Raw genomic sequence first — 27793 nt, forward strand, 5'->3', positions numbered from 1 at the left:
CCTCTGGTTGACATTGGGCCTTTATCTCCCTGGGTTTGGGCTATCCTCCCCTATGACATGGGGGTTATATCATCTACCCCGCCTGTGTCAAGGGAAGTTAAGAGCCTTGGGGGCCTTTGTGTGACCTTGGAAAGGTGATTCCCTCTAGGAGTCTCGGAGTATTCTCATTTTTGAAATGAGAGGTTGGAATAGCAATCTCTGCACTCCCTTCCAGGCCTAGCGTTTTATGATTCATTGAGAATTATTATTAGCCCTGCTTCCGTAATCATCACACCTTTCCTCCAAGGGTCTCAGGCCCTTTCTAAAGGGCTGAGAATAAAGGCTCCAGGTGCAGGCCTGCATTTATGCTCAGCCACCGCAGCCCCAGAGCAATGTGACATAATGGGGAACTGGAGGAAAAGGGTCTTGGGTGTGGGTCCTGGCTCTGCTATCAGTAAGATGTGGGACTTCCCACAAGTGACTTCTCTACTCTCTGGAACCTCAGCAAATTGTGAGGCTTAGATTCAATCATTTCTAAAGGTTCTTGGATCTTTTGACATTTCATGATTTAAGTTTGAAGGCCCTCTCAGTTTAACAATTCTACCAGTCCTGCTATTTTCTGTTCTAAACTCATCTCAGCTCTACCTTTCTGTTCTAAAGACTCTCTCAGCTCTGAGATTCTCGGTTCTAATAACCCTCCCAACTCTGATATTTTATGCTCTAAAGGCCTTCCCGACTCTGATACTCTCTGCTGTCATACCCCTCCCTATTCTGATATTTTAAATTCTAAGGGCCCTCCCAGCTGTAACTCTGAGATTCTATGTTCTAAAGATCCTCCCAGCTCTGAGATTCTCTGTTCTAATACTTCTCCCAGTTCTGAGATTCTATGTTCTAAGGGCCCACCCAACTCTGACATCTTCTATTCTAAGGTTCCTCCCATGGGTGGTATCCATAATTGGTAGGACCGAGGATTCCCCAAAAGCCACCCTAGTGGCTGGCTGGTCCAAGTTCCTCATTTTCCGGTTGGTTTCCGGCCCAGAGAATTTGAGTGAGTTGCCCAAAGTCACCCAGGCAGAGCTGAGATTTTAACTTATGACTCCAAAGCCAGTATTCTTTCCACCGTACCAAAGTGTCTCTTAAAAACCTCCGCTCTGACATTCTCTGTTCTAAGGCTTTTCTAGTTCTGATGTTCTACATTTTAAGGTTCCTTCATGCTCTGACGTTTTCTGTTCTAAAGACCCTTCCATCTGGAACATCTGATCTGAAGCAACACTCCAGTGTAAGGCAGGGTGGAGGACCTTTCCTATCCAAGCTCTTCTATTGACTACCCATAAGACCCTGGAAAAGTGATTTCATGTCCATGGGTCTCATTGTGCTTTGCTGTGAAAAGATTGGAAGCCCCCTTCCAGCCTCAACCTCTCTGTTATGAGTTAGTGGCGGGATCAGCACAAACTATTACCCACCGATGACAACAACAGAAATTCCCTGAAAGGACAAATGTGCCTCGGGGGAAGGAACCAAGCAAAGATCTGGAAAATCTCTCCGTCTGCCAATGGCCTCTGCGAGGGAGCTATTGTCAGGTCCTGTTCTTTTCTTGAAAAACCTCACCTTGCGAGAGCGACGGACAAGGCCCATCTCCGGGAGGTTGGGACCCATGACGAGGAGGCTGTTCTGAATAGGAATCTTTCAGATAATGGCAACATATGTGCTCTGGTTGGAAGCCCATCTGTGCCCAGGGTTTGGGAGAAGGATGGCGGCCGGCCCAGCATTGATGTCAAAGCAGAACGGGGAGGGAACGACAAAGGGAAGAAAACGTGGCTTCTGTGGGACGTCGGAGGAGCCCGGCAGGAGGGGCCCAAGAGAACGGGGGCCACAACCTGCACCATCCACCTTGGTGGAGATGGGGGGGGGACCTAAAAATAACAGTGATTATTGGGTTTGGATCTCTCATTTCACTTGGGGTAGGGAACTTCTCAGAAGGTGACACTCTCCCTCGTTAAAGATTGGTACCTTCTCTGCAACTTAAGAGTCTTAAGAGAGTTGCCAAGGAGCATTGACAAGATAAGTGACCTTGGTCAAGCCAGAACTCTCTAACCAGTAGGCCACATTGTCTCTTCACAATAATATCAATAATCTCTTATAATGGCCCCGACTCTCAGCGAATCATGCAATCTTACCAGGTGGGCAGGCCAGGGATGGTCACCCCTGTTTTACAGATAAAGAAACTGAGTCTCTAAGGTGACTCAAAAGTAAATTCTTTAAAGCTTACATGCATATAGTATTTAAATATATCATCTCAGGGAACCCTGGCTTTAGAGAAAAAAAGGTTCTCCAAGGCTATCTCAAGTACCCTCCCTTATTTTAAAGATGGAAAAATTGAGCCTCCAAGGAAACAAAGTGACTTCAGGATATCTGAGGATCCGGAGCCGGAAGGAACCTCAGAGACCACCTAGTCCCTAGCTGAGGGAAATGGGGCTCAGAAAGGTCAAGGGACTGACCCGTAGGGGTCAAGCGGGACTGGACCAGGTAGCTCTGGGCCAGGCCCAGCATCCTCTCCAAAGAGACAGCTGGGCTCCCACCTATATTTCCCCTGTTTTCTGAAATGGGTAATCATCCCATAAAACCACATCCTGAAGGAGGAAAAGAAAATCGAATTGTGTGAAAATCAAGCCACTTCCTTAGCCGGCCCCGATGTCAGCAGCTTCCCCCGAGTTGGAGAACAAGTCTTTCGTGAGCTTTTGCTCAAGAGAAGTTAACAAGCCCCGTGAAGAGGGGAGGGGAGAGGAGGGGGCAGGGAAAGCTCCAGAAACTGGGACACTGGTTTTGAAGGGATAAAAACAGATCAATTTCCCTCCAAAGTTTCCAATGAAACCCGCTCCTGTTTGGGGAAAGAATTTCATTAGGGTAAAAATATAATATAAAAATACCCATTTAGAAAGGATGTGCTATTAATTCCTGGCCCTCGATGTGAAGGGGAAGATTGCATTTTTATCTAAATGGTTTTTCTGCATAAGCCATTTACAATATTCTTTCACAGCTCCGTAATAGGCCCCGCTGCCATTAGTACTGGGGGCTGCCCGATAGCTGAGGGCTGGAGTGGTCTTCAAGCACTTTGAATAAATAACTCCTTAAAATCTATTCCAACAGGGACTTCGGAGGAGAGACAGAATACGCTTCTTCTTCCCTCTCTCTCTCTCTCTTTTTTTTAAAGGACAAAACAAATACCACTGGGAGACCTCTGGGAACATGTTGGAGAACAGAGTGAAAAGGGAAGAAAATGGTTTAAGTTTTAGCCAGATTTTTCTGATCCCTTGATCAGCTAAGAAAGCATGGACACAGACAGATGTTGTTCTCCACTGACCAAGGAGCACGAGTGCGCGTGCACACACACACACACACACACACACACACACGCACACACACACACACACACACACATCTTCACTACTGCCACGGTTTGGGAACCTTCCACTTTCTCTCCTACGTGGAAAGAATGAAAAGCAATCCAGGAAAACAAAATCTTTTTTAAGCGATCAAACAAACACGTCGGACGGAGATTTCCCCAATTCAGCAACATTTCTCCCCCCTACCCTCCTATAAACCTTCTATCTGAAAGGAAAACAAAAAGAAAAAGGAGAGAGGAAAAAAAAAAAAAAAACCTGAGCATGAGTTAAACAAGACTGCTTTCAACAAACTGGCCCCAAGCTTGGGTGCCCCGGCCTTCCCCGGGGCCGGGCCTAGAAGCAGAACCACGTCCCATGGAGAAGCAGCAGCGTTTCCGAGGGTTGCCAGACCTTCCATGGGATACCAGCCTGGAAAGCAATCAGTTCTGAATGCCTCCAATTCTGCCAGAATTCCAGAAGTTTCAAAACACTATCTGCACGTACGTTGCTCTCTAGCTCAAAAAAAAACCCTAATTCTCTCTGTGGACTCCACCAGCAAACTGGCTGGCCAAACCCATCTGACCGAGAGCCACCAGAATCATGGAGCGTCTCAGCCGCCATCTAGTTCAAACTATATTCTAAACCGAACACCGTGGTCATCCAGCCTGCACTTAGAGAGCAAGGGGCGCTCATTACCTCCAGCAAAGCCCCCTCCCAAGACCCCAGCACCCAAACCTCTCAATTGCCGGCCTCCTCTTGGCTTCTCTCAACCCAATGGGGCAAGCTTCAAACCAGGACTCTAGAAAGATGCTCATTTTACAGTGCCTACAGGTAACAGGTGCCCCCTTTTCCTCTCCCACCCCGCTCCACCAGTCAGATTTACTGGCCCGGCTTGTGCCCATCTTGTAATTACAGGAAACGACTTCTGTTTTAAGGGCTTAGATAAAGACCCTTCCGAATTTAAGGCCGGGCACCAAACCTCCATTACACTTAATAGGCCCACATAAAAAAAAGTAATTGTAGCGCCATCTCGCCAAATGGGTGTTTTCTCAGCACGGGGAACTTCATTTCTGTCTGACTCGACCTGACAGTCGAGCTCCCCCACCTTCTTCCTGAAGAGAAAGCGGGGCTTCTGGATGAACCCGTTTAAATTATGCTGAAAAAGCAACAACAACGGGAGAAGCTTTGGGGAGAGCATCTGACCCGGGACCATTGTCACCCAACACGCTTCCCTCTGCCCCTCCTCAAAAAGCAACAACAGCACAATAAAACCACAACCAGCCACTGACGTTTCCTCGTTCGTGGGAACCAGAGAGTGGCAGGGGGGAGTTCAGGCCCTCAGAAGGACATTCTCTCCTCGTCTGAGACCACTGGGAAGAGAGACCGAGTCACAGTCTCCCCATCGGCCGATGTGATCGAGGTGTCCCTGGAGCCGACGTGTCCTGTCACCATTTGTCGGAACAGACCGTGAGCGAGCCCCCCCCCCTCAACAAACCCCCACTCACATATCCCCCCATCCCTCCTCCTGCAAGCAGACATCTTCTGTTTCTCTGTCCTCCCTTTCTGGCCAGCCTGCCTTCCCTCCATCTCCAGCATGCTCAGGAATACCCAGATGGACATGTAGCCATTTTGTAGATAGCTATGAGCAGATTAATAATTTATGCCCTGAAACTTTCTCTGAACCAGGAACAAAGGAAGAACCGAGAGAAATTTCATTTCTTTGACCATGAGCACAAAGGACTTCTGAACTGGAGAGCCACTTCCGAAAAGGGGAGCCTCCTCTCCTCCTTCCCTTCGGCAACAGATGGGGCCGAGGCAGGGCTGCCGGACGGCCCCATCTTGGGTACGGGGCAGAAGGGAGGAATTTAGGATGGGGGTACTTTGGGGCGGTTACCCACCCTTCCGAGCTTAACCCACCCTGAGCCAGACTACTCCTTATCACTCCAGGAAGACAATAAAGAAACGCTCGTGTTAACTAACTCCCAGGAGTGAGATTTACAGGGAGGTCCAGGAAGCCTCTCTTCTAAAGCAAAATCCAGCCGGATTTCACGGAAAGATACCGAGAGACGACCGACTGAGGGAGACGGAGAAACCACTTTGCTGTTGCAGTATAAGAAGCCCTCAAGTTTCAGTGAGAGGAAACTCTTTGTAAAAAAAAAAAAAAATTAATTTCATGCTCAACCTCTGCATGACTGTATATTTGTGTTTCATGGACAACTAGCTAAGACAAACAAAACAATTTGGACATTTTCGCGGTAGAAGGATCATTAAATTGTTCCTGCTTTCAAACCAAATTTGGTCTAAAACCTTTCCCCATCACCTCCGCCTCCTCCTTTCCCCAATATGAAAAAAAAATGAGGTCTCTAATAACAACATACCAGGCCATTTAAGAGGTCAGTTTATTTTTAGCCAATTTAGGCCTTGCCACGATCGAGAAGAAGGTTTATTGACAATGATTTTTTGGGGGGGAGGGAGGCGACACCTCAAGGCAGGGTGGAAAAGCAGGAGACCAATCCGATTCCCTCCTCGTTCCCTTCCTTTCCGTCCATTTTTAGGCTCCTTGGAAGTTTAGAAAATCATCTCTTCCTACAGTTCTTCATTCTGCCTCCTTTTTCCCCCATTACCTTTGGGGGGAGAAGGGAATCCTAACATGGGAAGATGATACCAAACCAAGGGAGCGAGCTTAATTCTGAACAAACCAAAGACATCATCCAAGGTAACCAAGACTGGTCAAGAACCCACGGTCCACAAGACATGGCGACGCTGGGAAATCACGGCAGAGGCAGCTCGTCAGCAGGTGACGATTCGCCTTCTTCGGGGGAGGCTTTTTTCTTCCCCTGCTCCCTCTGATATGTAAACGTCTCAGGGGTTTGAGTAAGAAACCAGAAGCCTGTCCTCCTGGCACGGAGGTCTCCCTCACGAGCAAGTTGGCAAGAGAGGAGTTATTCATGAAGAACGCAGCCAAGGCCCCCCTCTCCTGGGCCCTGTAGTCAGGCCCACCACCATCCCCACCCCGGCCCCCTTCTAAACAGAAACAGTCTCTGAGCACTAACAGACCTCCACCGAAGGCACCATTGGATGCCTTCCCTCCGGGCAACCGCGTCCCACCAGTAGATCCACACAAGCGGAGGACCAAACAGAAACCCCAGTAGAGGGTGGGAAGGGGTCGCATCAGCTCCAGTCTTGGGGCAGAGTTACCAATATTTCCCAAGATGCATTGATAGGGTCCGTCCGCCGCCACCAGCCCCACCCCAAACAAAGAACTTTATTTATGGCGGGGTGCAGGCTCCCTACTGCGGGAACCAGGGGGGTTACTTAATAAATATGATCTTAGGGTTCCCTTTTCCCCCACAGCAGATTATGGAGGACAAACAATTCCAGACAATCCAACAAAAAGCTCTTGTTTTCTGTCATTTCCGATCACAAGTATCGTTCCCCACGACCTGTGGCCCTCACTGCACTCCCTCCTCCGTACCGGCGAGACAAAATACATAAGTCCCAGCCACCCACATACCCACTGTAAGCATCATTTCTCTAACAGTTCGATACAAGACTCCGGCCCTTCACTCAGAAAGGACTTCGGGGATTCATGGGGAACCTGGCCCGGATTGGGTCCAAGTGGGCTCACTGGGCCAAAGAGCTTGTTTCCCCTCAGGTTCTAGTTCTGACAAACTCCTGGCCAAAGATCCAACGCTCACTCACCCCGTAGCCTCGTCTAAGAGCCAGAGAGGGGGACAAAGACCAGGGCCTCCTGGGAACTTTTTGTGTTTCTCTTTTCTCAGTCCCACACTATCGAAGACGTTCCCGCCAAAGAGCCCAACTGAGAACCATTTCTGGGATATTCACGTTTAAAGACACAGACCTTGGAAAAGAGTAATGGCTATAAGGCCCGACTTGGGACCCCGCACCGACCGTAGGTCCCTGGGACAAGACCAGCAGATGGTGGTGAGTGAGTCACTAACAAGGGCCCATCCAGGGGGGATGCTTAAAGTTCCCAAAAACAACTTTTTGGTGCCAGCCTAGAGCTAACTGAAGCTCTGACCAAAAGGGGCCCCCCCAAAAAAACCACATCTTGGAGACTCAATTTCTTATGGAGCTTTAACTTCAAATGAAAGTTAGCTTCACGTCAGATCTTTTTTTTTTTTTTTTTTTTTTTTTCACTCAAAGAGTACCCTCTTTCAGATGGTCGGGGGTGGGGAGAGGGAATTGCGAACTATTACCCATGAGGAGTAGGAAAAGAGAAATACCAAAGTCTCATATATCCAGGCCATTTTGTTTTTGATGGGATTCCAGGAGACACACTGCACCAAGATGCAGAGAGAGGGAAGATTTAGCCCAGCTCCTTGGCCCCATAAGAACACCAGAGTCAAGTCATATTTTCTACAAAGGCAGGGAGAAGTTAGGTGATCTCTGAATAAATGTTGCGATTTTCTCCAGCCCCGCCATGTGTAAAACTGAGACCTGATCCAAGCATCTATCTGTCTGTCTATCTCTATCTCCATCTGTCTTTCTTTGTATTTCTCTCTGTCTCTTTCTCGTCTCCCTCCATCTGTCTGGTCTATTTCTCCTACTCTCTCCTCCCCCACCATGTCTGTCTGTCTGTCTGCCTGTCTCTGTGTTTTTCCGACTTTCTTTTCTCTCTCCTTCTCTGTGAGTACTTATCTGATTCTATCTTTTCCCCTATTTTTTCTCACTGTTCTCCTCTCTTTCCGTTAGTGTCTGAATTCTCTTTCCTCCTTCCTTTATATTTGTGTGTGTGCCCCTATGTTCTTTCTCATTTCCTTTTTTTCTCTTTCTGTCTCTCTGACCGTTCCCTTTTTCACTGTGTGTGTCTAATGTTTGTCTATTTCTTTTTGGTTTTTTTTTCCTGTGTCTCACTCTGTTCTTTCATTCTCTCTTCATTCCATGTATCTCTGTCTCTTTCTCTTTTGCCTTCTTTCTGTATGTATCTCCCTGCTGATTCTCTGATTCTCTTTTCCCTCTTTTCTGGGTCTCTCTCTCTTTCTCTCTCTCTTTCTCTCTCTCTCTCTCTTTCTCTCTCTCTCTCTCTCTTGCTCTCTCTCTCTCCCTCTCTATTTCTCTCTATTTCTCTCTTCCTCTCTCTCTTTCTTTCTCTCTCTCTCTCTCTCTCTCTCTCTCTCTCTTTCTCTCTCTCTTCTCTCTTCTCTCTCTTCTCTTCTCTCTCTCTCTCTCTCTCTCTCTCTCTCTCTCTCTCTCTCTCTCTCTCTCTGGCTTTTCCAAACGACAGAACTTTGACAACTCAGTCACAGGATCACCTTTGCTCACTAGATCCTTCAGCTACCTTCCAGAAGCAGATCTGATTTTCATATTGGTCCATCAATTAAAAGAAATCCCAGCACTTGGCAAAGTAAGAGAGAAATCAAAGCAGCAGAAATCACAGCCACACACACACACACACACACACACACACTTTTAGACACACAACCAGAAATCAGTTATGTCACAGAAACAACACATTTTCTAAGGGCAGCGTAAAAAGAGGAGACAAGATGGAGGCTGGAAATAAAGCACACATTTGATTATATCGGCAAGGAAGGAAATATGAACACCTCGTCACCACCGTGAGTTTCTGTCTTCTTCAATCAGGAGAACCAACCCCACGAGCTATCTTTTCTCTGTTTTGTTTTAAATTGCGGCAGGGGGCAAGGGAGGGGGCAGCGCTGGAGAGAGATGGTCCCCTACCACCTACGAGCTTCTCAATGAAATATGAAAGCCGGTGAGCTTGCTGAAATGAACACCCCAAGCTCTCCAGCTGTTGAATCCCAGGTTTCCACTTAAACGACATTTGGGTCGGAGCTCTGCAGACTAAACCTTCACTCGGAAAGTCTCTGCCATAGCACTGGAAAGTTCTCTCCTTGGTCCATCCCAAGGAGGAGAAGCATCCAAATGTAATCTTGCTCCAGTTACACGGGGCTCTCCGGCCTGAGGGCCTCTGACCCTCCCCTTTGACCCCAGAACCATCCTGCTCTACCTGGGGTGCCGACTACCCTGGGAGAACATCCTCGGGCACACATTTTTTATCAAGCCCAAAATTCCATATCTGGACAGATACACTTGGTAGATGGCACCGGGAGGCTCAGGAGGCTCTGAAACGCCGGCCTTTTTCTTCTTCCGTAACATCTCTGGTCAGATGTCACGTCCAGGGCAGCCCCTCGTCACCCCAAAGCTCATGAACAGCTGATTAAAATACAGCCTCTCTAAACAAAGCAGCCAGGCATGTCCTGGAATAATTATACCCCAAGAGGATAGTGTTTTTCAAAAATCTCCCCAAAGTAAATGGACTGACCTTTATTCAGTCCCCTGTTTATATGCCGGGCTGGTCTTTTTTTTTTTTTTTCTCAATCCTCAACAAAAAGAAAGTTTTGCCCTTTGAAATATGTACATTCAAAAACATCTTCTAATCAAACTCAAGCGCCAGCATGGTGACGGAGGGGGCCAATTGGGGGTTCGGATTGGGACATTATCTGGGTCATCCTACGGAGACTTGGTCCCTTACTGAAAGGACAGCAGAGGCCCTAAGTAACTCTCGGGAAAAGCAGAAGGATCCAGCACTGTCGGCAAGCCCCGAAAAGGACCCGAGTAACGGGCATTGCCAAAGTGGCAAACTCGCATTACCTAGGAGATCTGAATCAGGGGAAGGTCTCGAAGAATTGGGCTGCTCAGTGGCCCTCCTGTGAGCTGACTGATCCACAGAACCACACAGAAGAACACACACACACACACACACAAACACACGTTCTATGGCAAAGGGCTGCCCTGGGGTGGCCAGTGGAATGGAATCCGCTTCTCTGAAATACAGCAGCCACCTCCAGACCCCCCTGGAGCCCCCGGAGCCATCTCCTACAACAATCTTTATTTTTGTCCCTTTCCTAACACACCTCACAAAACTCAGACCCCTTCGGTCAGAGCCGTCGATGGAGTCTGGAGCTCACTAATTTCTTCCCTGCCCTCCCTTTCTAAAAATAACCAGGAAGTAGATTGCTCCCGATCATTTGTTAGAAATCAGAGTGTTGTGTGTATGCGAGGCTGTCTCCATCTTCCACCTAGCGAATCACACGGAGACACCGCTTCCCTCTGGGGGACTGCTCGTGTCTGCCCCGGCCGCACCATTCCGGTCGGCTCCACAGGCCCTTTCTTCTCCTGTCCCAGCCCTCGTCACCCGCACGCAACAGGTCGGGGCAGAGCCCATGCACACATACACACACACACACACACACACACAGGCCATCTTCCCCATCACTCACTCAACATTGCCAATCCAAGTAAACACCAATCTCCACAATGAATCCGTCCACCCCAAGTGGCTCCAAAATTGGAAAGAATCCCCGGAATAAACATCCCAATGAGCTGAAATTCTGCCTCCAAACAAGAAAAGTTGTGCTAGTTCCACTTCTGGGGAGAAAGAGGTGCTGGGGAATGGGAGTTGGGGAAGAAGGCTGACAGGAGGAGGAGGAGAGGGAGGGAGAGCAGCCTGGTAGCCACGGTTCACACGGTTGCCTCTGAAAGGCTAATAAATCCCCACCGTGGCCGATGGTTTATGCTGCGATCGGGGGGCTCCCCGAGCCCAAGTACCCCCACCCAGAGTCGAGACTTGACCGGAAAGAGCCGCAGTATTTTCCCTTCCCAGGTGAAGCAAACTGACCCGTTAGGGTGAGTCTCCTTCAGAACGGTGGGCCTGCAGGAGACCTGGGCGGAGGAGATAATACAGGGGGACCGTCACAGCAGCAGAAGGGACAGGAAAAACGGGAAGGGCCCGGTCCCCAAACCGGAGGAGGTTAAGGGCCGGGAACAGCCTCCCCACCGGAGGCCTCATCAAGTCTTCCCCATAATGGCCATCGGGGGAGAAATCCTTCCTCAGGACCTGCCGCCCATCCAGTCTGAATTATTTATTAAAGATATATATTTCCTAACAGCAGAATATATCCCCTAACTTCTTGGCAAGAACGGTGGCGTTTTCAGTAATGGTTCAGAGGCCTGGTGGAAGTTTAAATACCTCTGTCAGGCAAACAAAATCATATCAGGGATCGGCGAATGTCATTGCTAGAAAGAGAAATTAGTTTACAGATTCAGCCTCGCTCCTTTCCTAAAAATCTCAATAAAATAAGAGAACCTTTCACTAGGCTGATGTTTCCTCTGCTTTGCTGGCTCTGAAGGGAACTTGGGAGAAATGTAAATGAATTCATATTAAGGCAGGCGACTCCTCGGGGGCAGCCTCCACATATGTAGAATACGTATACATACACACACATACATGTGTGTGCCTCCATTTCTACAGTCTATACATACACATATGTGTGTACATGTATGTAATTATCATATAAACAATAACAGCAATAAATATTCGCCCGCGCTCTAGCTATTTAAAATACAAGCAGTTGCAAAAATCCAGTGGCAGACGAAAGGGCTATCTTGCACGACGCCTTACCTCCCTGCCTTTAAATTGTCTCTGTCCTTTATTAATATTTATTGGAAATGGATAATTGCAGATGTGTGCCGGGCTGGGGGGGGTGGGGTTACGCTGGTTGGCTTGTCTGAGAGACAGGTTTATTACTGCGGTGAAATATTAAAGAGCCACAGAATATCAGGAGTACTTCTGGGGACTGGGCTGGATTCCTGCTCCCCTTCCCCGCCCCATAAAGGTACCCGAGACTGATCTGTTTACATGTCCCCTGATTAACACCTGTAAAGCTTTAGGTTACATGGTTCTCGACCACACATGCTCTAAAGAGGCAGGAACCTTAGAGATTCTGAGGGGGAAAAAAAATCATAATAAAACTCTACTACCTATGCTATAAGGAGGCAGGAACCTTAGAGATGCTGCTGGGGGGAAAATCATAATAAAACAACTAAGGCTTTTAACTCCCGGCTGGCCAAAGCACCTCACGGCCCATCGTTTAAGTTGCATTTCAGTCGGCCTTGAATTTTCAAAACATCCATAAAAGGTTTGGAGAAGGATTGCGGTAGAGGGGAAGGGAGGGGGGAGGCAATTTTCAGAATGAGACGTCCTAAATAAATTCATAGGCCGGGGAACGGCCTTCCAAGCTGATGTGGTCTAATGGTGCTGATTTGATAAAGGAAGGAAACTGAGAGGAGGAAGGAGCTTGGTCAAGATGGGCCAGGTAGGAAATGGCAGAGCTGGGATTCACCTTCCCAGGGCCTTCTAACGCCCCATTCAGGGCTCCTTCTGCCACAGCCAGCTGCCGACTTTAGATCCGACAGCCCCGGTGGATGTCCGGCTGGTCTGCTTGCGCCTTCCATAGAATGAGAACTGGAAAGCGTGGGACCAACCTGGTGGTCCTAAGGGAGACTTAGGTGCTTTTTTTAAGTCTTCCCTGTCCCCCCCGACCAGAGATTTTCTTCCCGAATAAGGCAAAAGTTCCCGAAGACTCCCCTCAGATCAATGAAGAACTCTTCTTGAAAAGGGGCATGCTTCCCGAGCAGCCATTCACAGAAACCCTACCATTTGTGGGGGTGAAAGCCAGTACATGGGACTGCTTCAGATTTCTAATCCTGAAAGAGTCCCCCAACCCTTAGTAAGTGTGAACTTTCTCTAGGATTCAATGAATTTAGACTACCTTAAAACAAACAGGCCGACCGTAAAGAAAAGGGGGGGGGATACTTTTCTCCTCCCCCTACCCCACCCCATGAAAATCTGGTGATTCAAGGATCTAATGGTATTAGCCATTTTCCCATCTGCCCTGAAATCCACCAAAACCAGCAATCTTCCCAGAAAGGGATTAAACAAAAGGGGGAGAGGGGGAGGCAGAGGGAAAAAGAGAAAGATTTTAAAATATCAACAGCTCCCTGCTTGCTTAGCACTCACCCTGTTCCACCACCACAGAGATCCTTAGAGGCACAAACCTATTTGCAGAGCTCCTAAGTCTATTTTTCCCAGCCCATCTTTCTAAAAAGCAGGGTGGGTGCCTTGGAACGGCCTTTCGTTTTGTTTTATTTGATTTTTCTAGCCCTCCCCCCCCCCAGAAAAAGGGGGCCATGAATTATTCACTCCAGGGCCTGGCTTCGCTTTTTGCACCCTGGAATTTGGTCCGAGCCCACCCTCCTGCCTCCAGGAAAGATGGGACCCTGGGGTCTGGGAGCCCGGAGTTTTTACCCTGCCCCGGGGAAATTTTTTCCCCAGCCTGGTTGGACTTTCTAAATGGGACGGATTTTTGCACCAGGGGGGGAAACCGAAAGGTGTTAATTTTAATATTCCCAGTAGTAAGTTTTTTTAGCGGGGACAAAAAAAAAGGGGTGCTTTGTAAAGGGAAAGGGCCTTTCCCACTGATTGGGGGCGGGTCATGCTTCCCAAACACACTAAGGGTGGAGGGACCCCAGGGGATTTTTAATTTTTTTTTTTAGGACCCACCTTCCACCAAAAAGAGAATCCAGAAAAACCAACCTAATTTTGGGGAAGCACCCAGGGCATCTTAAAAGGGGTCTGGGGTCAAGTGGCAGTGGGACAGGCTAAACATTGAAAAGTTTTTTTTTATTTACTCCAGGGAGGGAAAAGAAGATGGGAATAGATCCTGGAGCCTGGTTGGGTTTAGTGAAAAATACCCAGCCCCAAACCCGGGCTTGAGCGGAGGGAAGGTTGCCTCCCTTCCCCATCCGGAAAAGAAAAGGGGGCCAAGGGCCGGGGGGTCCCTTTGCCCGGCCCTTACGGCTGTAAATTTTCTGGGCCCCGGGAAAATCAAGGAAGGGAATTTTCCCCTTTTTTTTGGGGGGGAAAAATAAACCGCAGATTTCCTTCCCTCCCCGAGTTGGCCAGGGCCTTTCTTTAAGGGAACGCCCTTCTGGAGGCCCGGTGTTTTTTTAAACGGCACCCCAGGTCCCCCAAAATCAGCCTATTTCTCCCCTGCCCTTTTAAAAGAGGGAAAGTGAAAATGAAAGCTAGCTATTTATCCATGGTTTTTTTTTTTTTACCTCCCAAGAGTTGGGTTTTGAACTTTTTCCCCTACCTGACCCCCCCCAAATTTTTGCCAATTGTTTTTTATTTAGGGGAAGGAAAAGGGGGGGGGCCGGGTGCCCGGGGTAGGAATACAGAGCCTGGGTTTGGCTAACAGGGGAAAAGGACCATTTCCCCAAAATGGGGGGGGCAAAAAAAAAACCCCAAGCCGGAAAGGGCCCTTTGGCATCCTTTAAAAAGGGGGGAAAGGCCCCCAAACAAACCAAAACCCCCCGGGCTAACCAAGAGCAGGGGGGCCCGGGGGCTGCTGTGCGGGCCCAAAACGGGGGCTCCTCCCAAAGCGTCCCGGGGGGAAACCAAAAGAAAAGCCATTGCTTTAAAGAGGGAGGAGAAGAGGAATGGGAAAAAAGGGGAGAGCCAGAGGGTTGGGGGGGAAAAAGAAAAGTTTTACTGAAACAGGGAAAAGGGGGAAAAAACCCAAAAAAGGAAAAAAAAAAGGGGAGGGAAGGGGAAAAAAAAAAGGTCAAAAGAATAGATAGGGGGGGGGTTTGGGGAGCGGCCCTGGGGGGGAGGAAGGGGAGGGGAGAAAAAAGGGGTTTAAAAAAAGGGGGGAAAAGAAAAGGGAAGGGGGGAAAAAGGCAAGGAAAGGAAGTAAGAAAGAAAAGAAAAAGAAAGGTCTAGGAAAAAGGAGACCAAAGCAGGGGAAGAAAAGGGAAAGGAGGGGGAGGAGGGAGGAGGAAACTAAGGCCAGTCCGGTAAATGGGGACAAAAGAGGAAGGCAAATAAAGGAGGTTTGCCAAGCTGCGGTGGCTGAAATTTTAAATGAAGGAAGAAGATCCTGCATATTTTTTTTGATATTAATTTTAGGGGTCATTGTTGAAAAAAATGACCTCATTAAAATAAACGGTTACAGGGCGAAGTCTCTTTTGGGTTGAACAGTTATCAACTTGGTTTTCCATTTAATTTTTCCCCAACATAGACTCAAATTCTAGACACTGGGAGACCCTAAGGGTCGTGCGGAATTAAACATCTTCACCCCTAGGTCCCTGTACAAACCCCTCGACCCTCCATGCCCCCCAAGAATATAGACTAGGTGGTTTGCACGGGAAAAGTTTGTCAGTCTCAGCCACCCCCATTTCTCAACTGTCCCCCCTCCCTAAGGACAGAAGATGTAAAAAAAAAAAAAAAAAAAGCCAAAGGAAATGAGGGGACAGTTGTGGGAGCCCTGACAGGTCTGGATTCTCAACGAATAAACCAGGATAGTAACAAGAGACAAAACAACTATTCATTATAGGAGCAACTGTCAAATTAGGGAGGGCCTCTGAGATATGCACAAGGCCTTACAACTTCTTCCTTCCCTCTTGTTTTCGTCCTTTCTACTTTCCTTCTCAACTTCCCTTCTTTCCTTCCCTTCCTCCTTTACTTCCCTCTCTCCCCTTTCCCTTCCTTCTTTTTTCTTCCCTCTTTTCCTTCCTTCTTTTCCTCCTTCCTTCTTTCCTTCTCTCCCTCCTTCCTTTCCTTTCTTCTTTTTCCCTTCCCTCTTTTCCTTCCTGCTTTTCCTCCTTCCTTCTTTCCTTCTCTCCCTCCTTCCTTTCCTTTCTTCTTTTTCCCTTCCCTCTTTTTTTCTTTTTTTTCTTCCCTCTTCCTTCTTCCCCTTTTTTCCCCTTTTCCCCTTCTTCCTTCCTCCCCTTTTTTTTTCTTCCTCCCTCCCTTCTTTCTTCCTTCCTTCCTTCTCTCCCTCCCTCCCCAGCTCAGGCCACAGATCAGGAGCAGGATTACAAATGCCAGCCATTTGGGGGGGTTGGGGCAGAGGGGCTCCCCGCCCTCCGCCACAGACCACCCTACCTGATGAGAAAAGTCTCGGGCCTCTGCCACGACTCAGAGCCGGCGCTTGGCGGGCAGTGCTACCTCACCTACGTGCCGCAGCCCCTTAACTGCTGCAAAAGTTGCTCCCGAGTTGAAAGAGGGAGGGGGAAAGGGGAGGGAGACACCCGTGCTGTCCAGCCCCGACAGCGCGGCTCCAGCAGCCTGAGCGCTGGCCCTCTGGGGCCTGAGGACTGGGGGGCGATTCGGTTCTAACTTTCCCTGCCTCCTCATCCCCTCGCCCCCAGCCACACTCTGCGCCCCTTCCTCACAGCTCCCTCCCACCACAATTCACTCCCAGGTGAGGCAGGGGGAGGGAGGAAGAGAAGAGGAAATCCCTTCGAGCTAAGCAGCCTGAACAGGCTTATCTCCCCCACCCCTCACCCCCCACCCCCCACCTCCCAGGGCAAATAAAGGAAAGTGGCCAGCCTCCAAAGGTCTATGGGGATCTCAGCGACTCCACCCCAGAGAGGGCCCCTAGGTTTGCCGGGATCCCTCCGAGGATCCCCGCTGGGAATTCTGGGAAGGCACCAGCAGGGTGCCCTCCTTGCCCTGCGGGAGAGGGGCACCTGCCCGGGGGGGAGGAGGGGAGGCTGCCCGGGAGAATGACCAGAAGCTAGGCCTCTCCCGGCCGGCCCTCAAGGGAAGAACGAGCAGACGGGGGGGGGAGAACGGGGAGAAGAAGGCACGCTACCTCTACCTTCTTTGCCGCCTGGATTCTGGGGCTTGGACTTCTCCCAGGGCGCCAGCGTCTTGTCATCCTCGGGGCCGTCCAGCAAAGCCTTCTCGCCGGGCATGTACCAGGTGGAGCTGTGCTCGGCCATCAGGGAGTCCAGGTCTATGGTGCTCATGGCGCTCTTGACGGCCTCGGGGCAGCAAGCGCCCAGCTCGCTGTCTCCGTTCTGGCCCCCCGCGCACTCGGCCTTCTTGCCGCCGCCGCCGCCCCCCGCCCCCGCCCTTGGGCCCCAGAGGCTGGTCCTCTGAGATGGAACGCGCCTGCAGCTGGATCTGCGCCTGGAGGATCTCGAGCGGGTGGATCTCGTCCTGCGGGGACGTGCTGCTCGTCGGGGTGCGGACCTGCTCGAGGCCCGGCGTGCCCGGGTGGGCCGCCCCGCTGCTGCTGCTCAGGCCGTAGCTGTCCGGGGTCGAGGTAGAGGTAGTGAGGAGGCCGCCCAGGCCGGGGGCCGCTTTCTGTCCGTGCTCCCCGGCGGGGCCCCGCGGCATCTTCGGGGAGCCGGTGACCAGGGGGCTGCGGCTGGCCTTGGCCAGGGCCGGGGCCGCGTTGTCGGAGCTGGCGAACCTGGTCCTGGGTTGGAGCCAGGCTATTTCGCGGGGGTCCCCCGGCGGGGAGCTGCCCGCCGACTTGGCCCCGCTCTGGATGCCGCTGTCCAGGGACGACATGAGGTCGGCTTGGTCGCCCAACAGCAGCTCGGCCCCTTTGCCCCAAGACGGGGAGGTGGGGGCGTGGGGGTGGGGGCCCGGGCCCCCCAAACTCCGGGCCCGGAGGGGCCCGCGCCGCCTGTGCTCCCGGCTCCCGGCCCGGCCCCGCCGCCGGCGGCGGCGGCGGAGGGCGCAAGAAGGTCCCGGGACTCCTGGGCTGTCCCTTTTTGCGGCCCGGCCCGCCCCCTCCCGGGGCACCCGGGTTTCGCGTTCCCGGCGTGGGCCCTCGATGGTGTAGTTGGGGAGATTGGCCCCTGGGGCGGGGCGGGGTTAGGGCCCGGGGCTTTGGCCTCCGCCCGCTGGTCCCCTCCCGGGCCCGGGCCCGGCCCCCGGGCCGCCCGCCGGGAAAACCGGGCCCAACTCCCGGCCCGCCCCGCCGCCGCCCGCCACCCGGCCCGCCGCCCGCGGTCGGTCTGGCTCAGTTTCCTCTTGCTCTCGGGCTGGTTCTTCTTGTTGAAGGTCACGTTGAGGTTGGGGGCCCCGAGGCTGGCGATCATGTTTTGGCAGGCCCGGTGGAAGGCGGCCAGGCCTCGGCAAGGTTGTCCGGTTGGGCTTGTTGAAGGAGCCCAGGCCGGGCCCACTTGCTGGCGAGGCCGCTGGCTGGGCTGGTGGGCCCGGAGGTGGCCCCGCCGCCGCCCGCCCCCCGGCCGCCCCGCCGCCGGGGCGCCCCCGGGTTACTAGCGGGGTGGCCGCCGGCGGTCCCCCGGGAACGGGAAGCGGGCTGGCCCCAGGGCGGCGCCCAAGTCGGGGGAGGGGCCCGCGGTCCCGGGCGGAGCAGGCCCACCCGGCCCGGGGTCAGCTGCCGAGGCCGCCCAGGCGCCCCAACGGGAGTGGCCCCGGGGGGGAGGCGGGCACGTGGCCCTCGCCGGGCATCCTCAGCGACTCTTGCAACCCCAGCCCGGCCACCCCCGGTCCCCGGAAGAGCATCCCGGAGCCCCCCTGCGCCAGGCCCAGTTCGTGGGGGCTCCCGTCGGGAGGCAGGTTGGAGCCACCCAGCCTGCGAGGCAGGAGGTCTCCGGGGGGCGGAGGCGGCGGGTGGGGTCCGGGGAACCAGGCGCTCTCTTGTGCCAAGTGCGGGTTCTGCGGGTCGAAGTTCCCCAGGCGGGCGCCCCCGCCCCCGCCGCCGCCGGAGCCCCCGCCGCCGCCCCCGCCGCCCCCGCCGCCCTCCCGCTCAAAGCTGGCCTGGGCCAGGCCGGCCACCGGGCCCCCGTGCACCAGGCCGCCGGCCGGCCCCACGTCCCCGGGGTGGCCGAGCGGCGGCAGGCCGGGCTGGCGCAGCCGCTGCTGCTGCTGCTGCTGTTGCTGCTGCTGCTGCTGCTGCTGCTGGGTGCGGGACGCCATCTGCTTCATCATGAGGGCCGCGTTCTGGCGTTGCTGCTGCTGCTGCTGCTGCTGCTGCTGCTGCTGTTGCTGCTGCTGCTGCAAGGCCTGGGGGTCCGGGCCGGGATGCTGCAGGGCCGGGCCCGGGGGGAAGGCGTCGGGCACCGGGGGGGTGAAGTCCCCCGGCAGGCCCGGGTAGGCCGAAGGGGACAGGTGGTTGTCCAGCGCTCCGCTGTGCAGGCTCCCGTTCCACGAGGCGCAGCGGTCCACGCTCGGGGTGCCCGGGAAGTCGAACCTCGCCCTCTTGGCCACGTTCATGTAGGGGGCATCGAAGTGCTGCAGCCTCTGGTTCGGCGCCTGCGGCGGCGGCTGCTGAGGGGCAGGGGGAGGCGGCGGGTGCTGCATGGTGAACACCGGGTCGGAATAGGGGTGCATGCTCCTGTTCTCCAGTCTGTGGATGGGGTACTCGAACTGCGCGTGCTGGTTCGGAAGGATGGGCCCGCCGTCCTGCAAGCTGCCGCCCGCCGGGGTGGCGTCCGCCTGGGGCTGCCGGGGGATGGTCGGGGGGCAAGAGTTTTGTCTGGCCAGCAAGCCGGGCTGCTGCTGCTGCTGCTGCTGCTGCGGGGGCGGCGGCGGCGGCGGCGGCTGCGGCTGGGGAGGCGGGGGCTGCGGCTGGGGCGGCTGCGGGGCCTGTGGCATTAAGGGGTGCCTGGCCGCGTTCACCCCGGCTTCCATGCCCACTGCCATCTTCCGGGCCCCTCCAAACCTCTCGAAGAAGACTCCGCCGCCGTGCTGCGGCTGCGGCGGCGGCGGCGGCGGCGGCGGCGGCGGCTGCTGCGGGTGAATCTTGGACATAGCCACCATGCCCGGGGCTCTGGGCAGGGCCGCGGCTCCGGGGAAGGCGCCCCCGGGCACCTGTCTGCCGCTCCCGTAGTGAGGCAGCTGGCCCTCGGAGTCCGAGGGCGAAAACACGGGCAGATCGAAGTGTCCCGAGGGCCCGTCGCCGGGGTAATTGTATTCCAGGGACTCGACGCCCCCTTGGTTGGCCATCCTGCGGGCCTCCAGGCTGTGCGAGTCGGAGCTGCTAGAGGCCGGGAGGCCGTGGAAGGAGGCCGCCCGGTTGGGGGACTGATCCAGCGGGAGGCACGGGGCGGGAACCGCGTGGCCCGAGGGGCCCGAGCCGTGGTGTTGGAACTCGGGGATGTTGCCGGGCCTCTGCTGCCCGAAACCTTCGCCCCCCTGGGTGTCCGCCATGTGCTCGTAGCCCTCGGCGAAGCCGGGCTGGCTGCCCAGGCCGCCCCCGCCGCCGCCGTAGCCCAAGAGGCGGCCCCCGTGCAGGCAGGAGGCGCCGGGATCCGGGCCTGCGAAGTTGCCGCCGAAGTGGGGGTGGTGCTGGTGAGGATGGTGGCCGCCGGGGTGGCCGTGGTGAGGCTGCTGGCCGCCGAAGAAGCCGTGCACCGGCTGCGGCTGCAAGCCCCCGGCGTGCAGCTCCGAGTGGCCGCGCCCGTGGAAGGCGTAGGGCTCCCCGGCCATGCCCATGTTCATCCCCAGGAGAGGGGGCTCGCCCAGGGCGCCGATGCTCGGGTCCGCCGGCCCCCCCGCGTGGAAAGCGGGGGCTTTGAAGTGGCCGTTCATATTCAGGCCGGGTTCGCCAAAGTTTCTGTCGCCTTGGCCAGCGTTTCTGTTATTGATCGGAGGCTCAAACTGATCCAGGCCAAACATACTTTCGGGGGAGGGGGGGGAGGGGCGGGGGGCGGAGGACAATCAGTAGGGCATGACAGCCGCTTTCTCCCCGCGCGCCTCCTGCCAGCAGCGAGCTCTGCCCCCGGGACCGGCACTCCGAGGCGGCTCGGGGCGCGCTCAACTGGGGTGAGGGCGCAGCGCGCGCCAGCCGCCTCGCCCTGGGGCCGGATCCGGGGCCGGGGGGCCGGGGACACCGCGGAGGGGGGTGGGGGAGGGAGCGCGGGGGCTGGGGGAGGGGGTCTCCGCTCCTCACCCGAGATACTGCCTCAGCTCGAATCCCGCGTGCAGGGTTCACATCTTGCGGGGGGAGGCCCCGGGGGAGGCAGCCAGCCCCGGGGTTCCCACGGGCTGGGTCAGGGGGAAAGGGGACGGGAAGGGGCGGGGGGGAGCCGGCCCCGGGGCCGCCTCGGCGGGGGAACGGGGCCGGGCCCGGGGAAAAAGAAAGTGGGGAGAAGGGGGGAAGGGGGGGGGGAGAAAAGGCGATCACCTTCTCAAGTCCAAACGGCTCGGGCTCCGGAGAGATGCCGCCCGCAAGCCGGGAGCGCCAGCCGAAAGGCCCCGCCAAGGGGAGTCATTCAGGGCAGGCTAGCGCCGGAGGACGGAAGGGCCCCCTCCCGGAGTCTCCGCCGCTCCCGCCCGCTGTCCAAATATTCGCTGGCCCGGCTGGCTCGGAGCCGCCCCCCCCCTCACCCCCCGCTCTCCCGCAGACAGCGCGTTCCAAGCAGCCTCTGTTCTAGGGGATCCGGGCGTTGGAGGCTCCGCTCCGCATGGCGAACGTAGGGGCCCCCGAGCCGGGCTCGCTGCAGAGCCGGGGACGTGCCGAGGGAGTCCCGCACCGGGGCCGGAGCTTCGGGGCTGCCGGCTCCGCGCGGACCGCCGGGCTCGGGGACGGCCCCGAGGCGTGGGGCTGGGGGCCGCGGGCGGACGTCCGGACGCCTTCCCCTCCGCGGGACCGGGCGCCCCCGGCTCCGAGCCGGCGGGGCGAGCGCCTTGCCGCACTCAGACGCTCCGGGGGCCGGCCGCCTCGGCCGCCTCGCCTGCTTCCCCTTCCGTCCTGCGATCGCTTCGCCCGCTCCCTTCCTTTTCTCGACCGTTGGTTCGGGGCTCGGAGTTTGGCCGCACTCGCTCGCTCGCTCGCTCGCTGGGCTCCCGGCTCCGGCTGCTGAGGGGAGGGGGAGAGGTTGGTTCTTGGGCTCTGCGCTGCCCGGCCTCTGCCCCGAGGTGCTTCCGAGCCTCCACTCCCCCTTTCGGACTGGGGAGGGGGAGAAAGGAGGGGGGGAGGTTGAGGACGGGTGGGAGGCACAGACCCGAAGAGGGGGGCTGTGGCGCTCTGGGCTCCTCTCTCTGGGCTCAGGGGAAGGGAGGAACGTAGGGCCTTCGCTCCCCTCTCCCGGCTGGGGGCGGGGGGGGGAGGCCTCGGTGTGGGGCGCTCCGAGGGTCTCCCTCCGCTCCCCTCTCTCTGTCTCTGTCTCTCGCCCTGCGCTCGGGAACCAGCAACAAGTTTTGCATTTCAGCAATCAATTTCAGCCATTAGGTCTGCGCCAATCAGCGGGACGCGAGCTCCGGGCCCGGGGCGGGGCTCACTCTTAAGGTGGTCCGGAGCTGAGGCCGGGGAGCCAGCCCCCGCAGAGAGCCGGTGCTTCCCCCCATACGTCCCACCCCTAACCAACCCCTCCCCCCGTCACCGCCAGTATCCCCAGTGCCCTCGGCACCTCGGGCCTCGGGGTCCGCGGTGGGGGGTGGGGGTGACCGGGGAGCTAGGATGGGGGGTGGGGGGGAAGAGGAGAGAGTGAAAGCGGGGGACTTACGAGAGGGAGAAGGAGGGAGAGCGGGGCTTTGTTCCATTTCCCGTGCAGTGCCCCCCACCCCCTGCCCCTCGTCTCCTCCCCGCCGCCACTGATCCGGAGCGGGACTCACCGGGCCGGCTGGGAGCGGGGAGGGGGACCGGGAGGGACAGAGGTGGGAGGTGGGCGGCGGTTCGGGCCGAGTGGTGCGGGACGCCTAGACAATGGGGTCGGGAGGCGAAGCCCCGGGACTGGCCTCGGAAAGTCGCCAAGTGGTGGCCGGGAGCGAACCGCCGGCGCAGGCCGACGCTCCTCCCGGGAAATAAGGCTCGGGGCTGGAGCCCCGGGCGACCCCGAGCTCCCCAACCTAGAGCGGAGCCGACCCAGCCGCGAGCGCCCGGGGATCGGTGCTCAAGTTAGCCGGTCCGGCTGGGGCGGGCGGGGACGCATTTTCCCGAGCCGAGACGACTACCGAGGCAGCAGCCGGGGAGGGGGGGAGGGGAGCTGGGGGGAAGGCGTGGGAGTATTGCAGAGAAACACTCGAAGTTTGGGTGCCCGGGATCCCCCGACCCCTTCACGGGGCGGACAAAACCGCCGCGGCCTCGGGGTCCCTCCCGGTGACTCGCCGGCCCGCGGCCCTAGAAGGAGCGGCCCCTTCGGGTCCGGCTGCCCTGGCGCGGACTGGGGGGGGGAAGAGAAAAGAGGGGGAGGCTGGCCCGGCCAGGGCCGCGCGGTGCTGGGCGAGCCCTCCGGAGCACCCGGCTCCCCGCCACGGCCCGGCCTCCGGCCGCGCAGCCCCCGGCCCACAGGCGCAAAGTTCGGGCCTGCTGCCCCCCGGCGTCCTTAGCGCTCCCGAGCGGTCTCTAGTGCCGCGAACCGGGCTGGTGCTCGGGGTCCCGAGGCTGGCCGAGGCGAGGCCTCCTTAAGAGCTCAATTAGTCCAGAGGGGCTAAGCAGTGGAATTGGGTTGTGATACCAGAATCAATAGGTGTAATTTAATATCTTCTCTGCTCTTTATGAAATATTTATCCCAATAATCTTAGTTAAAATGTTTAGCTCTTCTTGATCTCCACTGGGGCTGAAGGCTGCCCTCAAGTCAGTGGTTGGAGGTGATAGGGTGGGGAGGGGGAGGGGGAGGGAGGGGGAGAGAGAGAGAGAGAGAGAGAGAGAGAGAGAGAGAGAGAGAGAGAGAGAGAGAGAGAGAGAGAGAGAGGAGGGGGGGAGGGAGGAGGGAAAATCCTCCTTGCCTGAGATAGCAGCAGCAGCGGGCTCTGTCACTACGACGCTCACATCCCCGGAAAACTTCTCTTGAAATGCCCCCAGATCCCCAGGCCACTTCCATCCAAATTGAGCCTGGGGTACCACAACGCCCCCCCTCCCCTCCCCGCGGCCCGCCACCCCCTGAGCCCCGAAGGCTTTCTCCTTCCAGCCCGCCCCGTGCGTGCCACCCCAACCTCAGAAACCCAGGCGGCTCCGGAGCCCAGGCGGGCCCCCACGAGCACGGCCTCGGACGCGCGCGCACCCGGCCTCGGGGGGATGCCCAGTGACCCTGCCCCGGAAATAGAGAGGGCCGGGGTCGGAGCTGCTCGGAGGCCCAGCGCCGGAGGTCAGCTTTGTGGCATTCCCCACCAGGAGGAGCTAGGCCTCAGAACCCCCCGAGGTTTCCTAGGGGAAAGGCTGGGGGGGGGGCCCGGCAGGGAAGAAGGGGCGCTCGGTTTTACAACCCGAGGGGAAGGGAATAAGCGAAGGCCCGGGCCCAGCTCAAGTTCCGGGGGTTCGTGAGCGTCCAGAAGGGTGTCTTGAGTCCTCCTCCCCCCACCCCCGAGACTGAAAATAAAACCCCCCCGCACCCCCAAAATGAGCTCCCTAAAGAAATGGCCAGAAGAAGAATTTGTCCTGGGCGGCAGAGTTTTAAAAGGATTTTTTTTTTTTTTTTGCAGGATCAGGATGTTGAGCTGTGATTAAATATTGATTTTATGTAATTAGTTTTCATGTGAACTATCCTCCTTGCTGATGGCTTAGAGATTTCAGAACCGGGAAAGAAAAGGAATCGGACGTGGAAGTTATTCGTTAGCGCGCTGACAGGGGGACCGGCCTGGGCGCAGGAGAGCGCCGGGGTGGGGGGGAGGAGCCCGGCGGGCCCAGGGAAACCGAGATAAAGGGACTGGCTCGCGGCCGGCGGCGCTAAGGCCCACCTTCCCGCCCCTCTGCCCCTCCCCCCGCCCGGCCCGGCAGCCCCGGCAGTGTCCCGGCACGCCAGCCGGGAACCGGAGTCCGAGCGACCCGGGAGAGGGGGAGGGGATGGGGTGTGTGTGTGTGTGTGTGTGTGTGTGTGTGTGTGTGTGTGTGGATGCGCGCGCGCGCGTGGACGTGCACAAGGGCCTCTGACAGGCTGGGCGCAAATGGTGGCCACATGCCCCAGGGCCGAGCCCCAGTGCCCAAGTCTGCCTGTGCCCGCGGAATGCGCCAGGCTCGGGAAGACGTGCGTGAGCGCGTCTCCGTCAGGTGTGTGTCCGTCTCCCGGCGGGGGAGGGAGCGAGAGGGAGGATCCCCGGGCCCTTAGGGGACAGAGGCCCGAGCTGAGCGCCCATGCTGCGGCCGCGCTGACCAAGGGTAGCCGCGAGAGTCCCAGGGCTCGCCCGAAGTGGGGCACACCCCCCTCCCCCCAGAACGTAGTCCGAACGCTAGGCAGGGGATCCGGAGGACCAAGGTCTTGCCAACTGTCCGCGCCGTCAGAGCGCGTGGGACCTCACTGGGCTCCCGAGGGCCTCCCTGACCGCCGGGAAAGCGGGTGTGGCCTCCCTGGGAGCGCGAAAGGCCGGCCCGGCAAGCCGTGGGCAGGCTTCCGTGGGGAGACCTTGTTCTCCGGCCTGTGACAAGGCGCGGGGCTCTGCCTAAGCGCGAGGGGGCTCCTTACACTCTTGTCTGTCCCAGAGACCCAGGTGAGCGGAGCCTCCAGGGGGAGGGGGAGGGAAAAGGAGAAAGCTGGGAAGGCAGGGACATGGCCAGAGATGTGTGTGGGATGGGGGCTGCTTTGCTCGGGCTGCCCCGCCGGCCGGAGGGCCTGTTGGGTGGCGAGTGAGGCTGGGAAACGGAAATCGGGAAAAGGCGGTTGTGGGTGAGAGTCCGGGTGCTGGTAAGAGACGAGGGTCCTGTTAGTGAGTGTCACGCGTGGCGGGGGCCGCGGGCATTGCTTCTGGCTGCGGGCAAGGGCTGCGCTAAGCGCTGTCCGGACAGTGTGGGAGGGAGGGAGGGCTTGGGCCCGAGGACGGGGCTGGCTGCTCCGCTCAGAAGGGCTGCATCAAGTGGGCAGGGGCAAGTCTTGTGCGGGTAGGGGCCGCTGTGTGTGTCAGTAAGGGTTGTGTGAAAAGGGCATCAGAAAGGGTGAGAGATGCGGGCTTGTCATTGGAAGAAATGGGGTATTAGGGAGCGCGATAGGGAAGGGGGCTGTGTTTGTTAGCAAGGCCTAAGTGAGTGTGTCTGTGTCTGTGTGTGTGTGTGAGTGTGAGAGTATGTGAGTGTGTGTGTATGTGTCTCTGTGTGTGTCTGTCTGAGTGTCTGTGTGTGTGAGTGTGTCTGTCTGTGAGTATCTCTGTGTGTGTCTCTGTGTGTCTGTGTGTGAGTGTGTCTCTCTGTGTGTGTGTCTGTGTGTTTGTGTCTCTGTGAGTGTGTCTGTGTGTGTAAGAGTGTGTGTGTGTGTAAGAGTGTGTGTGTGTATGTCTCTGTGTGTCTGAGTGTCTGTGTGTGTGTGTCTGTGTGTGTGTCTGTGTGTCTGTATGTGTGTGTCTCTGTGTGTATCTGTATGTGTGTCTGTGTGTGTCTGTCTGTGTGTGTGTCTGTGTGTCTGTGTGTGTGTGTGTGTGTGTGTGTCTGTGTGTGTGTGTCTCTGTGAGTGTGTCTGTGTGTGTGTATGAGTGTGTGTGTATCTGTGTCTCTGTGTGAATCTGTGTCTGTGTGTGTGTGTGTATCTGTGTGTCTGTGTGTGTGTGTGAGTGTGTGTGTGTATGTCTCTGTGTGTCTGTCTGAGTGTCTGTGTGTGTGTGAGTGTGTCTGTGTGTGTGTCTGTGTGTCTGTATGTGTGTGTCTATGTGTGTATCTGTATGTGTGTCTGTGTGTGTGTCTGTGTGTCTGTGTGTGTGTGTCTGTGTCTGTGTGTGTGAGTGTGTATCTGTGTGTCTGTGTGTGTGTGTCCGCCCGCCCTTGCTTGTTCAGCCACGGAGCTGGCCGAGATTTCTTTGGAACGGACACAGTGCCCCCTAGTGTCCAAACGAATCCCCGCTTTAAGCTGGGGGATACCAAGCGGGAGCTGCTGCCTCCGGGAGCCTCTGGGAGCCTGTGGCGGGGGCTGCCACTCACTTGCCCGTGGCACGATGGGGCGGGGGGGGGGGGAAGAAGAGGAGGCTGCTCGGACGCTGACGGTGCCTTCTTCCTCTCTACCCAGGCCAGGCGGAATGAGAGGGGAGGGAGAAGCAGTACTGCCTCCCCGCCCCCAGCCCGGATGGACCCCTGCTGGTTCCCCTAACTTACAGCCAGCGCTGGCCCTGAGCTGGGAAGGGGATGCATACAGCAGGCAGTTCTGAGAACCTTGTTAGGCTCATAGATTTTAGGCTAGGAGGAGCCTTATCGATCCTTGGGTTTTTAGCTGAAGAAAGTGAGCACCAGAGAGGTTATTAATGACTTGCCCAATGTCACACAGCTGATAAGTCAATCAACATTTATTAAATGCCTGCTGTGTACCAGGTGAGGTCGAATTTGAACTTCATTTTTCCTGATTCCGAGGCAGAACTTTAAACCAGTGTAACATCCCAAAAGGGGCTGGTTCTTTGTATCTGCTTCCCCAGTAGACTCCTAAAACTACTTGTGCATTACCTGATTGATTGGTTGATAGCTCCAGTTTTTATCCAAGCCTGAAGGCCCAGTAGCTCCCAGACTGACTTCTTCCCTCCCCTCCCTCCAAAAAAAAAAAAAAAAAAGAGCTAGCTTTGAGCAAAACATTTAATAAGCATTTATTAAAAGCCCACTGTGTACCACAAGGGGCTGCTGGGTAACACTGGGTTTAGAGCCTCAGACCTGAAGTCGGGAAAACCTGAGTTCAAAGAGACCTCAGATTCTTTACTGATTGTATGACCTTGGGAAAGTCCTTTAACGCTGCCTCAGTGCCTCAAGATGAGCCGGTGAGGAAAATGGCAAACCACTCCAGCATCTCTGCCAAGAAAACTCCAAATGAGGTCTCAAAGAGTAGGAGACAGCGGAAACATTTGAATTTGTACCACAAACTGTGCTAGACACAACAAGAAAACACCCCCCAAAAAACAACCTGTCCCTGCCCACTAAGAGTTGAGGGATACGACATAG

General features: G+C 56.2%; 1 protein-coding gene across 1 annotated transcript in view; it reads right to left on the reverse strand.

The window, feature by feature from the left end:
• Window positions 1-20962, reverse strand: part of MN1 (MN1 proto-oncogene, transcriptional regulator) — a 58385-nt gene extending 37423 nt beyond the window's left edge. The window contains 6 exon segments of the mRNA XM_031948822.1: window positions 16853-17105; window positions 17107-17650; window positions 17652-17812; window positions 17815-17999; window positions 18002-18138; window positions 18140-20962. Of these exon segments, the coding sequence (XP_031804682.1) occupies window positions 16853-17105; window positions 17107-17650; window positions 17652-17812; window positions 17815-17999; window positions 18002-18138; window positions 18140-20634 (3775 nt within the window). The 5' untranslated portion in view covers window positions 20635-20962.
• Window positions 20963-27793: the final 6831 nt, after the last annotated feature.

Source organism: Sarcophilus harrisii, chromosome 1 (genome assembly GCF_902635505.1).
Source record: "Sarcophilus harrisii chromosome 1, mSarHar1.11, whole genome shotgun sequence".
NCBI lineage: Eukaryota > Metazoa > Chordata > Mammalia > Dasyuromorphia > Dasyuridae > Sarcophilus > Sarcophilus harrisii.